Source organism: Leptonotus elevatus, chromosome 1 (assembly GCF_054856555.1).
Source record: "Leptonotus elevatus isolate MCC_2025b chromosome 1, RoL_Lele_1.0, whole genome shotgun sequence".
NCBI lineage: Eukaryota > Metazoa > Chordata > Actinopteri > Syngnathiformes > Syngnathidae > Leptonotus > Leptonotus elevatus.
Genome location: NC_141239.1, coordinates 55,140,919 through 55,158,340, shown reverse-complemented (window position 1 = coordinate 55,158,340; position 17,422 = coordinate 55,140,919). Strand labels below are relative to the sequence as shown.

The 17,422-nt window shown below is 38.3% G+C and overlaps 1 protein-coding gene across 2 annotated transcripts; it reads left to right on the top strand.

The window, feature by feature from the left end:
- Window positions 1-5,151: 5,151 nt before the first annotated feature.
- Window positions 5,152-15,913, top strand: atp5mc1 (ATP synthase membrane subunit c locus 1). 2 transcript variants are annotated; one of them, XM_086070469.1, is made up of 5 exons: window positions 5,152-5,202; window positions 6,427-6,474; window positions 7,621-7,704; window positions 12,102-12,280; window positions 15,551-15,913. In XM_086070469.1, exons 2-5 carry the CDS (start codon window positions 6,436-6,438, stop codon window positions 15,663-15,665), a joined length of 417 nt encoding a protein of 138 aa, XP_085926595.1. In that variant the 5' UTR covers window positions 5,152-5,202; window positions 6,427-6,435; the 3' UTR covers window positions 15,666-15,913. The 2 variants fall into 2 exon arrangements, with proteins under 2 accessions (XP_085926595.1, XP_085926586.1); XM_086070460.1 differs by having other exon boundaries at window positions 5,152-5,290.
- Window positions 15,914-17,422: the final 1,509 nt, after the last annotated feature.

The window sequence follows — 17,422 nt, the reverse complement described above, 5'->3', positions numbered from 1 at the left end:
GTGGCCCACTCGATTATGGCATTAGATTTGTGCCACAATGATAAAAGCGTAATGGGAAATACTGTGCACAAAAGCACGTTTTGTGTGTACAAGAATATGTTTTGTGCGTACAAAATCGTCCACGTGCATGCTTGCTTATTCTCTCCACTATGCCCTTTGTCATCGATTCTGTTCACAAGTTTTATGAACAGAATTTCCAACCGAGGCGTTGAGGGGGTCCGGTTGGCATCTTCAAGTTCTCCCACTCTCGCTGGAGAGACGAGCTCTGCGTCCACATTCTCAAGGCTGGGTCCTCCGCAGGCCGAATTTGTCGGCCGCATGACGTCACTCCTGGTGCGACTCGACTGCACACATGGACTACCGACAATTGGCATTGACAGTCTAATTAAAATTAAAATTTTGCCTTCAGAGGACCCAGCCTTGTGAATTTGGACACAGGGTATGTCTCTCAGCTGGCCTGGGAACGCCTTGGGATCCCCACGGTGAAGCTGGACGAAGTGGCTGGGGAGAGGGAAGTCTGGGCTTCCCTGCTAAAGCTTCTGCCCTCACGGCCGTACTTTGGATAAGTGGTAGAAAATGGATTGGATAGATGGATAGATGGATAGATGGATGGATAGATGATTTATAATGGGAGTCAATAGCCAGGTTTGCATGGAGACTTTTTAGTCATTCCGATTGAAATAATTCCAAATGAAAATCTGTGGTCACCTGTTTACATGTGACATAATCTATTCCGATCTGCCGTTTATATGCTCCCCTCCTTTAATCGGATTAGCCCCGCGGCAGCCGTGGGACATTGATCACGTGATTTATCAAGATAAAGCTCATTCGTCATTTAGCACAGTAGTTGTGATAGTGTCAACAATTTTATTAACATCTTGATAAAAACAAGTTTCAAGTACCTTAAAACAAGTTCTCCCCTCGCAGGCAAGCTCTGGGAAGATGCCACCATTGTAGTGGGTGGAAATGGCAACGTCATGACGCATTTATGTCAAGACAGAGCATGCACATGCCTCACGCAGCCTCGCCATTCCGATTGAAGTGTATACATGATGCTCGTTCAGATTGACGAAAGGAATATACCACCCCGGTGATTTCAAGTGAAATTCTATTCGGATTCAGCCTTTTCATTCCGATTGAAGTGTTTATATGGAGCATTTTCATTCCATTTGGCCGTTTTGATTTATTCTAATCGGAATACATGGCTCCATGTAAACCAGGCTAATGTGACCAACGTGTGTACATTTTTATAAAGAAACATGGTATAACTTTTTTTGTTTTTGATTTATACCATGTGTCTTATTTAAAATCTCCCTCTCCCATTTGCAGTAATTTAGAAACTACCGAATGGTGCAGTTTTGAACCACTACATGTTATGACAATCTGCTGAAATTTTTAGCTTCCTAGTGTTTTTTTAAAATACAATTTCTTTGATATAGCACATCAAATAAATAAAAAATTTAAAGCACAAAATGGGAGACAGATACGACCACTCACGAGTTAATACTTGTTTGTTTTTTTAAATTCAGAAATGCAAGGATGATGATCAAAACCCCTCATTTACACACTTTCACATTGATACTCTTTCCTATACACTTATAAATGCCTGTCATAACAAAAAGGCTCTGAAAACTATAAATATGTGTAAAACTTTAATTTATGAGAATGGCCGTGAAACCCCAGGCCTTTTTCTTCTTCTTCTTCTTCTTGTTATTATTATTATTTTGATTATTATTTTCCCCCCATGTTGTTGTAGACGAGCTTACTGATTCATATCATGTTTCCAAAAATAGAAAGTCTATCTAGAATAATATACCCGTTGTACCACAGCTGTTTCATACCAAGTAATTAAAACAATTAATACCATAAATTGCGGCACGGTGGGTGACTGGTTAGCACGTCTGCCTCCCAGTGCAGAGGACGTGGGATCGAGTCTGGGCTTCGGCCTTCCTGGGTGGAGTTTGCATGTTCTTCCCGTGCTTGCGTGGGTTTTCTCCGAGTACTCAGGTTTCCTCCCAAATTCCAAAGACATGCATGGCAGGTTAATTGAACACTCCAAATCGTCCATAGGTGTGATTGTGAGTGTGGATGGTTGTTTGTCTCTGTGTGCTCTGTGATTGGCTGGCAACCGGTTCAGGTTGTTCCCTGCCTATTGCCCGAAGCCAGCTGGGATAGGCTCCAGCGCCCCCCGCGACCCTTGTGAGGACTAAGCGGTTAAGAAAATGGATGGATGAATACCATAAATTTTAATTTTATTTAGAGGAACAGGCCTCACTATCTTAGAAAAGGTCAAATGGTTAATGAAATACAAGATGGTGGCCTGAAGGTTATAGATTTTGATTGTCTTAATGGGACACTCAAAATAATTGGTTAAAATCCTGGTTTAACAACCCTAACGCTGTTTGGTACTGTGTCACAAACTTTTTATTTAACAAAATAGGTGGGCTAAAAATATTACTTCTGTGTGATTGTGATTTTACAATAAACAAATTACCTTTTAAATAATCAGAGTTCTATAAACAGGCATTATTGTATTGGAAACTCTTGTATGTACACAATTACTCCCCACACTCAAATATAATGTGGAACAGCAGGTATATACTATGTTTGTTTTGTTTTATAGTTTTATTTAACATATAAACATAAAGAAAACACAAAACACATTGCAAGTATAAAATAGGTATTTTAACCTCAACCCTTTATCCTCTGTATTTAATCATTTTATTTTAAATATTACAAATTCTTGATAAATGTCAGTATTTTTGCAATGTATGCTTTGCAAACACAGTTAAAAAAAAAAAAGGCTCTTACACTTAGTTTACTAATCACTCACAGTACTCAAATATTTGTGCAAGTATTTTTTCTGCACTATTAATTCCTACTTGAGTTTAATTTTCCAATGTAACATTACTCTTACTTGAATATAAATATTGGCTATTCTGCTTTTGAAATGCTAGTCTATCTGTATTACTAAGATGTGAGCAGTGTCACTGTCACCTAGCTACTTTAACAAAAGTAACTAGGTCAAATGTTAGTTTATTTTTATTTATTTAATGAGAATCTCATAAGTTTCAAAATATTGCTCAAAAGGTGGAGACAACTGCTGGAGACACTGCTGAAGCATCAGTGAAAAGGATGACCCACTCCATCAGCAAGCAGCCAAGAGACAGGAGATGACACCTGGGGGGGTATTCCATCAAGCCGGATTATTTCGTAGATCTGCTGCTTATGTGAATGTAGTAGGCGGAGGTCCCCCACCTGTGGCAGTGGCCTTAGTCTTTTTTTCTGGTGGCTACAATGGTGGGCAACATATATTTACAGCTCAACACCTATTTTGTCTTATTTTTTATATATATTGTTATAGGCTACTTGCCGACTTGTTGCCATGATCACTTTTGGCTACTGTTGAGATGTAACAGTGAAGAATGAATATGTAGGTCAATTCAACGTGCTTTACATTAAATCAATAATTAATAACACTATTAATGTGAAATAAACATCTAACATGAAACAATTATAACTTATACATTTAAGAAAATGAATGGATGGATGGACATTTAGTCTGTCTGCTATTTTTCTTTTCTTCCAATGATAATTCCCTCGTCTTATTGATAGCAGCAGTATTGCCTTTTTTGGTGAGTCTTGAATTCCTCATACAGCTCCATCAATAACTTTTGTTCTGTTTGTGAGAAGAATACTGCTCTCGTTTTGCTGTGTTTTGACATAATTGATCGCAATTTTGCCTATCATCAGGGCTTCTTGTCTGCCCCGGTGGGAGCGTGTACAATGGGTTAGTGGAACGACTTTGGCGCTTTATTCAGAGATGGTGTTCACTTCCAGCCTCGCTTTTTTGCATGAGCCTCGCTTTCTTTAGCTGCGTTGATGGAATACCCCCCTGATCTTCAAATCAAGGTTGACACAACCACAGCAATGGATGCAGAAAAGGGTCTTCTGGACATCAAATAAAACATTTCAAATGATGCACAATCTTGTTTATTGAATGATACATGTTTTTATTTGATCTGACTATTTCAAATAATTCTCAATATAGATTAAATTGTACTCCTTTAACATTTCAAACTCAAAATTGGAAGACGTCTAGAAAGCATAATTTCTTCACTTTCCTAAAGATGATTGCAGTGTAATTCTCTCAGAACAGTAACTAACCAGTGTATCAAGGATTCTCATTTGTTGGACTTCACAGCCGCTTTGAAGCAGGTTTGATGTCACACCATGTGCTACCGTCTAGAGATGAATCAAGAAGTAGCTTTGATTGACTGCATGCTGGCATCTGTGCAAATAGAATGGTTGGGTCAGCATATTCATACAATAAAAAATAATCATAGCTTCCTAGCTGGGTCATTATCAAAACACAGCCACTGACATTATACGTAATCGGTTAAACGTTTAGCTTTATCTTGTTAGCCAGAAAAAAATAAAGATTTTGTCACATCTTTATAAAAAGAAATAGTGGTAATACTGATAGACACAGACATTGTTCATAAACGTTTCCATTTGTATTATTTTTATTTGGCTTCAGTGTTGAAGGCAAATGTGTATGTTTACAAGTGTTAAGAATGATCATTTAAATTTCACTGCAAAACTTGTTTTAACAACACATGAGATACTTTGAGTTATATTCCCTTGAAAGTATCAAGTCTGAAGTATATGAAAACATGTATGTCTTATTGTCGACTCATGTATAACCCTTTGGAAGTAAACTTGTATTTGTTTTGTTGAGTTTTGCATTAATTGTTTTGTATTTTAAAGTGTGAACTGTGAAATTAATAAAAACAATTAAATTAAAAATAAATTTTTAAAAACTAGCAAATGAAAAAAATAAAATAAATCGCGTCTACAGAATGTGGTTTTGTGCTTGTATTTTTCCCTTTCAAATAAAGATTTTAAAGTTTAAAAAAGGCCGGACATCCTAGCGATTATCCAATAGCCTTATAGGACACGGGATGTGTTTGAAAGGTCGGCCTCTTCATCCCCGGCAAGACTGTCCAATAGTAGTGTCTACGGGGTTCACGGTTCCACCTACATAGAATTTGACCAATAAAATACTTACTGAATCAACAAACGCCTCTCTTATAGGCTACAATAACGGAAATAATATGATGACGTAAAATATTACTTGGATGCTGAGATTCTCTGTCCAATGGGCGATTAGGACGTACACACATTCTTATAAATGACAAGGTGACAGTCTTTTGCGTTCTACGTTCATTGACTACCGCATCTTGCCAGAGAAACTAATACCTGACCCTCCCGAAACCGTGACTATCCGGTAATATATGCTCTGTTATGTATGCACTGAGGGTAGTCAGATTTGATTTTTAATGCAGGCTTGTTTTACATTTGTACTTCTGTGAGCAGTCAGGAAACGCCTGAGCTACACTGTGTAGCACGGAAGCTATGTCGGCCATTCAAAGATAGTACCAACCAATGGATGTCAGCTGATTCGCATCTCAGCTATTTGTATTAATGTGCAAAAAGTAGATAGTTCCCTATTGTGCATGCATGTAAAATGGTTTTCTTCACGATTGTCGGTCACACGAATGTCACAGCGTGACCTATTTGCATTGCCTGTCAGTGTCACTGGATGTAAAATATCTGATTGTGCGGGCCTTCCGCGCTTCGTTCAGGCAGCTCCTGCAAAGACATTGCTGTTGCAGTTAAATTATTAATTAATCATCAGTTTTGCTAACATTGCATTGCGCGGTAGATGTCGTTTTGATGGGTTTGCGCTGTGACCGATTCCTAGGCCATGTCTGGTAATTAGTAATTCGTTTTGACCTTCAGGTGCGGTGATTAGCTTAGCCACTGGTACTGGCTAGCTCCGTCAGTGTGTCCCATTCCTGTACCAAAGTGGTCAGTGTCTTGATTAACGTTGGATCAGTGTTTTGAATATAATACTGACATTTAAGGCTGGCATTCCAATCAGAGAACCAGATTGCATATTAGGTTGAAGTGTCCTCCAAGGTTCAGGAAATGGCGCCAGTGAATGGAAGCTTGTAGCACTTTTACCCTGCTCCATCGGTAGAATTTAGATCTCAAATTGAGCAAAGCAGTAGTCCGTTGACAATTGGATTAGCCTCTTGGACGAAACTGACCAGCAACACTTTGCTAGACTTCATACTAGTTATTGACACTGGTTTCAGTCATCCTTACTGAACTTTATTGACGTTATTAGTTTTCTGCCTTCCCATGATAATATTTACATATTTTGTACATGTATAGCCCCTAAGGTTCAATCCCAACTCATAACTGCAATCACAAACCAATTCCTATAGCCTGCTGAAAGTAATATATTGTATACCTTTGGATATACAGTAACTCAATGATGTATCTTGTTGAAGTTCCATACTAAGACCCTGTATGTAATATTGGCTAACGCTACAATGTATTGTCTCATTCTCTTAGGTTCCCGCCATGTATACCTGTGCAAAGTTTATCACTTCTCCTGCTGTGGTAAGTAGGCATGAACATTTCTACTGAATGTTTCTCATAGCCTTTTGAGTTCACTCTGAAAATATAAGATGGCAAGCTTGTTAAAGGGAGCTAAGCTACCACCACAATTTTAGACCAAGAATACATTGTGTATGTGTCAATACTATTAAAAACACGGTAGTCGGTTTAATATTGCGTCCGTAAAATAATAATTAATAGATGTTGGGGCGGTGCCCCCTCATCAGCTGCAGACTGGAAGTGTGGTTGCTACAGTTGCCTGCTAATAAAGTGTCCCATTGAAGTATATCAACTGACCAATTACATACTGTTGGATTTATTTGAATCTGTGTACACCTCTGCTGAGATGGAAAACATTCAGAGGTCATTAAAGTAGTAGTAAAGCATAAAGTGTTGTAGCCCACATCAACTTGTTGATGTGAATGAGATCTGCAATAAGGCATCCAGATCAGCTAACAACTTGGTAACACTCAGAAATCCTCGGTTTTAATAAATAAATAAATATACAGTCAATATATTTTAATTCAATTGATTCATTGATCATTTTCTTTAGCCTGTCAAGGACATTAAGTCAAATGCCTATCCCAACTTGTAAAGGTTCCTAGCTAAATTTGTTCAAATTTAAATGCACAAGATTATTGTTCTCTATAGTATGTCAAGCTGCTCAGTGGCAAGATGCAAATAAAGACAGTCAACAATTGACAATAGTATAAATTGTAAAAATGGCCCCATATAAAAAGTTATTCTTACTGTTTTCTTGTTGGCTTTTTCTATTTTGGCACATTTTGAAGACTCCAAATGTTTTGGACCTAAATCAATAGTGCTCTCAACTGATTGCTGACGGGCAATTAAAAATCTAAACTAATTTCAGATAAATCATTATTTTTTTCAAATGTAGTGTATACATTTTGTAATTGAAATCATATTTCTAACGTCTTAAAGTGACTGAACCGTGAGACTAAAAGCCACTTAAGGCTTAATTTTTGTCACAAATCAGTTATCATGATTGAAAATATTTTGGAAACTTTACCAAGGAAGGTTGTTGCATTTAAATAATTATCAAATGGCCATGATATATATTATTATGATATTTGTGTGTGTGTGTGTGTGTGTGTGTGTGTGTGTCTGTGTGTATTAAATGTGATGTAGCTGCGTGGGGGGTCCAGAGTCCTTGCCCGGCCAGTTTCTGTCTCTATTTTGAACAGACCCGAAGCTACAGTGCAGCAGCAGCAGGTAAGAGTTGTAATCATGTGCACCCACTTACCAAATCTAAATTGACCAGTTTTGTATGGTATGGCAGCACTCCCGCTTGCTTTCTTCAAAATACCCAAGGATCAGGAAGTATAGATGTTTTTATATCATATTTCTGGTCATGGTGCTGGAACTCTTGTGCAGTGTACCAGCCCTCATCTCATCCCACCTTTGCATATTGCTGGGCCAATGGCGAGTCCAGCATTTGTTGGAATGACAACCATTGGCTGGATCATGGCAGTCTTCTTTTCCGCCTTGCTCAGCTGTGAGCTTGTGGTGGCCGGATGCTTGATTCTACAAGTGGAAGCAGAGACAAGAGCGTAAGCAAGGAAGCTCTATTAATGGCAATGAAAGCTTTTTTTCTGCTGCGTGGACATACCCCTTGCGCCATGTGAACAACTTCACAGCATCCATCCATCCATCCATTCACAGCACAATAAAGTCAATTTGTATAAGAAGCTAAATCTTTTATCTCACTTACACATAGTGATTTGATTGCCTTATCACTGTTGGATGAAACAATTAATCACCGAATTACTCTTGCCAATTAATGTAGCAGTTTGGTGCATTAAATTGCCAACCACAATCGATAATTTTTTTTATTTGTCTTCATCATGTCAAACTGTTAACAGCGTGATGAGGACTGTTTAAATATCGCTTTTACTTGAACTAAGCAATGTTTGCCAATTCATGAATCAAAAGCCGAGATTGAATTTTGCTGTCCGGCTCCTTTTTAGATAACAGCAAGCTGTGCTAAATGATTCAAATTATTAAACAGTTGCCATGTACCTTCATAGGTTTAGTGGTCAAATAAAGTTTTCTTATTGTGCATTTTCACACAAATGAAATATCCCTAACTTTTTGTGAGCTGCATATTATGCAATTTCTTCAAAAATTAAAATGGTTCCCTTCTTGCCACAATATTTCAGGGGTCAGGAATTACAGCATACCTTTCACCCTCTTTTCAGAGCTTATTTGAAATTGACTTGTTTTGAGACGATCTCATGCAAATGAACCACTGCTCACTCTGCCCCTCTATTGTGCAGGTGTTCCAATGAGCGTAAAGGTTTGCGGTGCCGTGATGGCCAGTTGTGGAGTTAGTGGTATTTGTGCTTTGTTGCTCAAAATCAATTAGTGTAATTTAAAATAAGAATTGCAAGTTTTCAGGTTGAAACCTGCAACATAATTTAAATGTTATCATTTAATCTTTCAAATTACATGGTTAGGTTCATCCATATGGCTGTTTTCAGAAAATTAACTCCCTGCCTCTTTTCGCATATGTACAAACCCAATTCCCAAAAGGTTGGGTCACTACACAAATTGTCAATAGAAACTGAATGCAATTATGTGAAATATCCAAATTTTAACATTTTCTTCAGAATAGAAAACAGGTCAAAAGTTGAAACTAAGAAAATGTATCATTTTAAGGGAAAAATGTTTATTTTAAATTCCATGGTGTCAACAAATCTCCAAAAAGTTGGGACAAGTGTCATTTTCACCACTGTTAGGCATCCCCTCTTTTTCTTACAACAGTCTGCAAACGTCTGGGGATTGAGGAGACAAGTTTCTGAAGTTTAGAAATAGGAATACTGTCCCATTCTTGTCTAACACGCGTCTCTCTACTGTTGAATTGTCTTGGGCTTTCTTTGTTGCACCTTCCCCCTTTATGATGCGGCAAATTGCTCTATAAGTGAAAGAAGTGGACTGCAGGCTGGCCATTTCAATACCCGGATCCTTTTCCTACGCAGCCATGATGTTTTAATTGGTCCTGCATGTGGTCTGGCATTATCGTGTTGAGAAATGCAAGATCTTCTCTGAAAGTGATAATGCCTGGATGGGAGCATATGTTGTTCTCCAATCTGAATGTACCTTTCTGCATTGATGATGCATTTCCAGATGTGGAAGCTGCCCATGCCACATACACTCATGCAACCCTATACCATCACAGATGCTGGCTTATAAACTGAGTGCTGATAACGAATTGGGTTGTCCTTGTCCTCTTTAGTCAGTATGATATAGCGCCCCAGTTTTCCACAAAGAACGTCGAATTGTGATTCGTCTGACCACAAAACAGGTTTCCACTTTGCCACACTCCATTTTAAATAACCCCTGGCCCAGAGAAACGCCTGTGCTTCTTGGTCTGCTTTAGAAATGGCTTCTTCTTTGTACTGTAGAGTTTCATCTGGCACGGTGGCTTGTGTTCACCCACAATGGTTTCTAGAAGTATTGCTGAGCCCTTTCTGTGATTTCCCTTACAGTAAGCATTCCTGTTTGCGGTACAGTGCCGTTTAAGGCCCCGAAGATCATGGGCATGGGCATGGGCATGAGTATGATTTTTCGGCCTTGACCCTTACACACATAGATTGTTACAGATTCTCTGAATCTTTAGATGATGTTATGCACTGTAGATGATGATTACTTCAACCTTTTTGCAATTTTTCGCTAGTAAACACCTTTCTGATATTTTTCCACTATCTTTCTGTGCAACATTGGAGGAATTGGTGATTCTCTACCCATCTTTGCTTCTGAGAGACACTGCCACTCCGAGAAGCTCTTTTTACACTCCAATCAAGTTGCCAATGGACCTCATTAGTGTTAACTGGTCTTCCAGCTCTTTTATTTTGTGTAAGTGCAATTGACTTTTCCAGCCTCTTATTGCTACCTCTCCCAACTTTTTGGGAATTGGGTTTGTAGTTACATTTGAGGCAGACCTGTACACACCCCAATTCAAAACTTGCAAACATATTGATAAACATTGCTTTTGAATGAAAATGTTGCATCATACACTGAACAAAAATAAAACATTAAGGTAACACTGGTGTTTGCTCCCATTTTTCATGAGTTGAAGTTTCGACCAGAGTGTGCAAATGCTCCCATTTGATGGGGTCTGGTACTGGTATGAGACGTGTTCTCTTGTTGCAAGGATCTGTACACAAGATGAAACTTTCCACTGGCAATCTGTTCAACTGAAGATGATGTTGCAACTAGTTTTCTGCTGTTTCATCAGCATCTTGATATGCCACACCTGTGACGTGGATGGATTGTCTCTGATTTAGACCTTGACCACACAAACATTTGTTAAATGTATCTGCATTTTATTTATTTATAATTTTTTAATGTAAGCATTTCTAACTTTAGTCCACATGGAAATGGTATTTTGGCAACTTGGGCTGCCTATTGAGCATCCCTGCTCCAAAAATGATCCTGACAGTAAGTAGATTGTGGTGTGAGGTATATTCAGAGTGATCAGGCCAATCCACTATATGCGGAAGATATGTGACCAACAACAGATGAGCAGGCTTCCTGTGTTTGTGCTTCAAAAACCAGCAAGTCAAACAGCTTGATAACATGATTGTTTAAAGCAGATTTTGAATAAGAAACCTAACTTTCTTTGGATAAAAGTTAAATATGCACATGTATTTATATGAATGTAATGATACTTTATGTAAACACTAAGCACATTGGCTATTGTAATCTTTGGTGGCTCTGTGGTGAAACATTATAAAAATATTTAAATAAACAAAACATTGTAGCCGCTTAAAGTTACCACTTGGCTGTTACTTTCCTCTTCGTCATTCACCTGGGCGAGGAGGAAGTACTTTTACACATTCTGCTAAAAGTGGAAATAGGTTGTACATATACTAGATTCTTCTTCGGCTATTGATAAATAACTTCAATTAGATCCTTACTCAATGTGATGCTTATATAACTGCTACCCTAAAGTAACTTTGGTAATTGTCAAAATTGTTAATGCGCCAGTGTGTTAATGCTTATATTAACCTATAAATAATTTTCATGCTCAAAGTTGTACGAGTTACTGGTCTAGTGCAGTTAGTCCTCAAGGTAGTGTGACGTGAGAGATCAGGGGTGCTATGGTAAATTTATTACGCTTCACTTCAATTTATTGATTACAAATAAATGTGTTCACATTGCAATGCCAGTGACATTTAGTGATGGAAGACACAGAAGTCATGGCTTTCTGCAAGTATCAACTTTGTGTGCAATTACCCGGACGGCCATTTCATGCCAAGTAAATTTGAGATCATCATTAATATTGATAATTTTTGTGATATTGACATGTAAAATGGCTACTTTGCTCAAAAAAGGTTAGGGAAACGCACGTGTGGTGTTTCACTTGCCTTATTCATTAATTTTCAATATTTACTATTAAGTCCAAAAATGAACATATTTTATTTTGTCACTAACATTTATTTATTCTCTTGCCTTAAGATAAAATTTTGTTTGTGGTTGAATGTTATGCTGACTTCTCAGAAGCCCAGTGAGCGGCATAATTAGAAAAAGTTTTTCTAGTTAAAATGTGTTCACAAATATAGATTTCCCTTTTTCCCCTCTCCACTTCCTTATCTCGTCCTCTCCAGGTCCTGTTGCCAGTAAGTCAGTCAGGAGTCGTGACCCGCTCTTTCCAGACCAGTGCAGTCTCCCGGGACATTGACACTGCTGCAAAGTTCATTGGTGCTGGTGCTGCCACAGTGGGAGTTGCTGGTTCCGGAGCTGGAATCGGAACAGTTTTTGGTAGCCTCATCATTGGCTATGCTAGGTAATATTTTTCACAAGACATTACACGTTCTTGGTTCTCGCCCTGGCCCTCTGATAATGTAATTAAACCTGGTACATTTAAATGCACGCTAAATAATTTTTAAAAGGCATGTAACCGCTTGAATCTGACAGTGTTAGTCTTTTTCAACATTGGCCTAATGTGCACCTAAATAGCTGGCTTTCTGCACATATATAAAATTACAATAATTCGCAGAGAGAAAACCAGGTGGAGGTTTTTTGGGTTGTCAAAGAAATAAATGTTTTTCTTGATTATAAAGTAACATTTTAAATGGTGTTGTGATCCAGAATAGCCAGAAATTTACCAAGGAAGCTATACCTTGAGGACTGACTTCCATTTCAGGGTGTACTGTAGAGGCTTTAGGTTCTGGGTTAGGAGGATGAACTGTGAATCCAGGTATACGTGCAGTGGTATACAGCGGTCTCACCACTTATTTTTCAGTCAGTTTTGTATCTACCCACTTCTAAATCCTCAGTATAAGCGAAGTGTGCATTACGTTTGCGCATGCGTAAAAATCAATAATAAAAAAAATCCTACCCTACAAAGCCGTCATTTGAATGGCGCCGAATGGAGTGCTGCAAGTGTTTGCGTAACTGCACACCTTAAAGCTTGCAAGCATTATTTAAACAACTTTCAGCCTTAAGTGATAAAACGACAGGTGCACTTGGTGCCATTCTTAACTGTCCTAATGGAGTTTATCGGCAAAAAAACACCATTGCAATGACATAGGTGTACGCTTGTAAACCTTTGTTAACTCTTCCCAATTTCCAGACAGAAAAGAAAGATCCAAAGTGACGTATAAGAGGCAATTATTATTATTTTTATATTTTTCTATTTTTAACACATTTATTTTGTCAATATCCTGAAAGCGAGGGAACAGACAGAAGCATCACGAAGCTTGCTAGTGGACGTACGTGTAACCAAACTAATGGAGTGAGTCATTTAAGAACCTGCTTTTAACCCCAATTGACCCCTTAAGTGAAGAAAGCTCCTACCCAACTCGATCGAGTCCCGGTGTTGTCCTCGGTCCAACTCCCGGTAAAGAGCACACATTCAATCAAATAATAAGCCAAATAATAAGCACTTAAATAGGCTTAACTGTCGTGTCCCGGCAGAGGATAGTCGGTAACGACATGCTATTCATGTTTAAAATATATTCAATAAAAAACATTTAACTTTCCAACGGTTGAAATGGTCAAAATTTAGCACTTCCCCTGTTAGACTCCATTAATTTTCAATGACAAGTTGGTAGCAGGCTACCAGCCGACCTACCCATAATGCACAGCGCTGCCGAGATGCGCACTTCGCTTTTTGCATCGACCCACTTCTAAATCATCCTTGATGCGTACCGTTCAGGAATAAGTGAGGATGATGAAGCCATGGCCCACGCTCTTCTCTGCCTAATTGGCTGGTAGGCGATTCTTTCGCTGATTAGATTGGCTAATTTTACGCATAAGGACTGATGAGCCAATTGTAGGCAGAGTAGGGCGGGTCAAAAACACGGTGAATGATCCTTCAAATAATGTCCTGAGCGGCGACAGCATTCCGGAGTTTTAGCTCAACCGGAGCACATCGTGCTCATACACCAGAGACTACTTGCCGTGTGGTTTCGATCCCTGGAGTGGGCGCCGCCGGTTTCACACTTACCTACATGATCTGTTTTTTTGTTGTTTGTTTTTTAGTAGCTAGGCTGGTAGAATGGAGACATGCACTTTAAGATTTGGCCTAAAACAATATTGAGATCTAATAGTGACTGTTTTTCACAATTATTGTTCACTTTTATTTAACATTATTTTTACTGTATATTTGTCTCATGACAAACTAATTTCACATGACTTCAGGCCGCTTGTGTTACCAGTAATAACTACAAACTGCTGAAGTCAATCAAGTCATGATGATTTTATTATTGTGAGCAAGTAAAACTGATTTTTTTTTTCTTACATTTTATTGTATCTTAAACAGGATGTTTTTCTGGACTACTTTAAAAATGGGATATTTTAGACTAACTCACTTCTTCAAGTACCATTACACCAGTGTTACCAGTACATATTGATCATTCCTAGTTGTACTTTGTCAAATCATTTATAGTCATTATTGTGAGAAATCGTTAACTTCATAATTTTCTTTACATGGATTGATATAAAGAGTATTACTTGCAGGTAATTTGAACACATTTATTTCAGAAGTTAGCTGTTCACATTAATCAATAACCGAGAAGTGGCGATCCATGATCTAGACTGATTGAACTTTGTGTGTGCGCGCGCACGCATGTGGAGTAAACATTTAATTCAACTCATCGTCAAGTTGTCACATCAGCCAGCCACTACATTCCTAATTGGATGTTTTAAAGATTTATAAGAATAATAATGCATCGGATTTATATAGAGCTTTTCTAGGCACTCAAAGACTCTTTACAATGGAATTGATACATTATTCATGCACTCGAACATTAACACTGGAGGCGGTAAGCTACTTAAGTAGCCACAGCTACCCTGGGGAGGGTGACGGAAGCGTGGCTACCAGTGTGCGCCCACGACCTCTCCGACCACCACCAAACATTCGCACCTTCCATACACCAGTGTGGATAGCACTGGAGGCAATGTGTGTGAAGTGCCCTTGCCCAAGGACACGACGACACATGACTTGGGGAGAGCAGGGATCGAACAGCTGACCTTCTGGTTACTGAACGACCGTATTTACGCCCTAAGCCACGGCCGCCACGACACATATAAACACAAGTGGCATGTGACGACCGTTGCTCAGGGTGTAGAGCTGCTCGTCCAGTAAACAGAAGGTTGGCTGGTCGACCCCCCCCCCCCCCCCGCTCTCTATTGTACAACTGACCAAAATGTAAAACAACTGTAAATAAGTAATAACAGTACTTTTCAACTATTTCCCCCTAGTGAAAGCCAGATGGTAATACAGGTAGGTGTACAATTTCAACAAAACATTTTAAGTAAACCCTCTTTCACAAAATGTCAATTTAGTTACAAAATGAAAAGTCATGTAAAAATTTGTCGGAATTATCAACCTGACATGAGATTAGTTGGTACATGACTTAATTTTGCAGGACCAATTATACCACAATTACTTGGTCACTGCTTGTTAAAATGGTAACCAGACATGGAAATGGAGACACAATAAAATGGTCTGAAATTGGAGACTAAACCCTTATTTGGAATATGAATATTCTCATAAACATAATTTTGTTGATGGTAAACCTGACACAAAAATCTCCTCTGTTCTCTGCAGGAACCCCTCCCTAAAGCAACAACTCTTCTCCTACGCCATCCTGGGCTTTGCTCTATCTGAGGCAATGGGTCTCTTCTGTCTGATGGTGGCGTTCCTTATTCTGTTTGCAATGTAAATCTGGAAACACTCGTACCTTTTACACCTTTACCATCACCTCTCCATCGACGTTACCTTTCTTCCATCCAACGGAGGGAGTGGAGATGTTCCAGACAGGAATCCAAAAAGCGCTGATGGGTCATTCCAATCAACAGAATTTAAATAAGAGTTGAGGCTAATAGACCTCATTATACATTATGTTCTGTACTTGTTTTTCTGGAAGACCATTTCAGTTGAAAAATATCTTAAATAAATGGTTGGAACAAACTTGTTTAACTTCTTTAGTTTGCATTTTAGTCTTTTTATTTTTAAGAAACTTATTGTAATATTTTTGGTCTAATCTTAATGTTTAATTTAGAAGGTAGTTTCATAATCCGACAATAACGGGTTCATTAGTGAGGATGAAACTTGAAGGCTACCTATCGTCCAATAAGATGGCTCTGGATGTACTTTATTATACTGTACTTAGGCCTGAATGGGGAAATTCTACTCACATACTTGCAAATTGCACACCACAGAACCAGATTATACACATGCAGGTATGTACTGTATCGCACAAAGTGACTACACCACTCAAATTTATATAAATATTTTGGGGGGGTGCATGTGACCTCAGGGAACTTTTTTTTCTTCTGTACTAGAATGAAGTGCAATTGCACACCCGCCACAGTAGGTGGCAATGGAACTCATCGTCAGAGACATGATACTATTTATAATTGCAGCAGAGTTAGTGTGGGGGCAGCATGAACAAAAAAGTAAGATACAAATTTTACCTTAATCCTGCAGCAGTGGTGGTGCTATAGCCCTGTAATAAATCTGTATAGCCCTGGATAAGCCCACCAGCATTTGGCTTGATATTTTCAGTGGAAATGTAATAAATTCCCATTCCATCTTTAAAGCAAGAGTATTATCTAGAGGAGTGAAACATTTGCAAGTGGTTCATGAATCTTCATTTTCCCATCACTATATCTAAAATTATAAATTATTTTCTTCTGTCCTGCAATATGACTTACCACTTGACTTTGAGATAACCGATGACTTGACCCGCCCTAGAAACGTGTAGCCAACATTTCTGCTGTAAGGTAACTAAAACATTCTAAACATGTTAAAATAATAATGTACAGTAGGAATACTGGGGAAAATAAGGGTTAAGGAGTATTATTTAGTCAAATGAACACAGTAAATATATTGAATAATACAATGAATTGTAGATTAGAATATTGTGTTCTGTATTTAATGCATAGATAGATATGTTCTTAAATATTTAAATTGATAAGTATATGGGGTAGGAATAGATAAGTATATACAAATGCTTCATCTTACTCCTTTTCGAACATGTTTAAGCAGGTATGATATTGCTTAAGATGTATTAATTATTTCTAAATCTGCTTTTGCTGTTTTTTTTAAATGTCATTTTATAGGTTTAATTTTATGGGTTTAATTTAATACAGCCATAAGTCGTGAAATAGGGAAACCATTTCACGAGTTATGGCTGTATTATTACTATGCATGTTCTAAATTTATAAATCAAAATTTACAAATCAACGTGCGTTGCAGTACTCTGTGTTAATAAAGTGGCGAAACGCTTGTATTGGATCTGGATTTAGATTCTTACTATGGACCTAATTTTGGCAGAGTGGTGCAGAATAGGTTTGTGACCATCAGTGCAGTACTTGGTTAATATTAGTCGGTTACATATGCGCTTTGAATGCTATGCTCTCAGGTTTTGATTTGTTTCCCCGCAATTACCGTTGTATTGTCATAGTTATCATCGGT

What these genes read in the sequence shown, in the direction of transcription:
- atp5mc1 (XM_086070469.1), top strand. Translation starts at nt 6,436, where the DNA reads ATGTATACCTGTGCAAAGTTTATCACTTCTCCTGCTGTG. An exon ending in TTATCACTTCTCCTGCTGTG is followed by an intron (nt 6,475 to 7,620) that starts GTAAGTAGGCAT and finishes AATGTGATGTAG; the next exon opens with CTGCGTGGGGGGTCCAGAGT. An exon ending in CTACAGTGCAGCAGCAGCAG is followed by an intron (nt 7,705 to 12,101) that starts GTAAGAGTTGTA and finishes CGTCCTCTCCAG; the next exon opens with GTCCTGTTGCCAGTAAGTCA.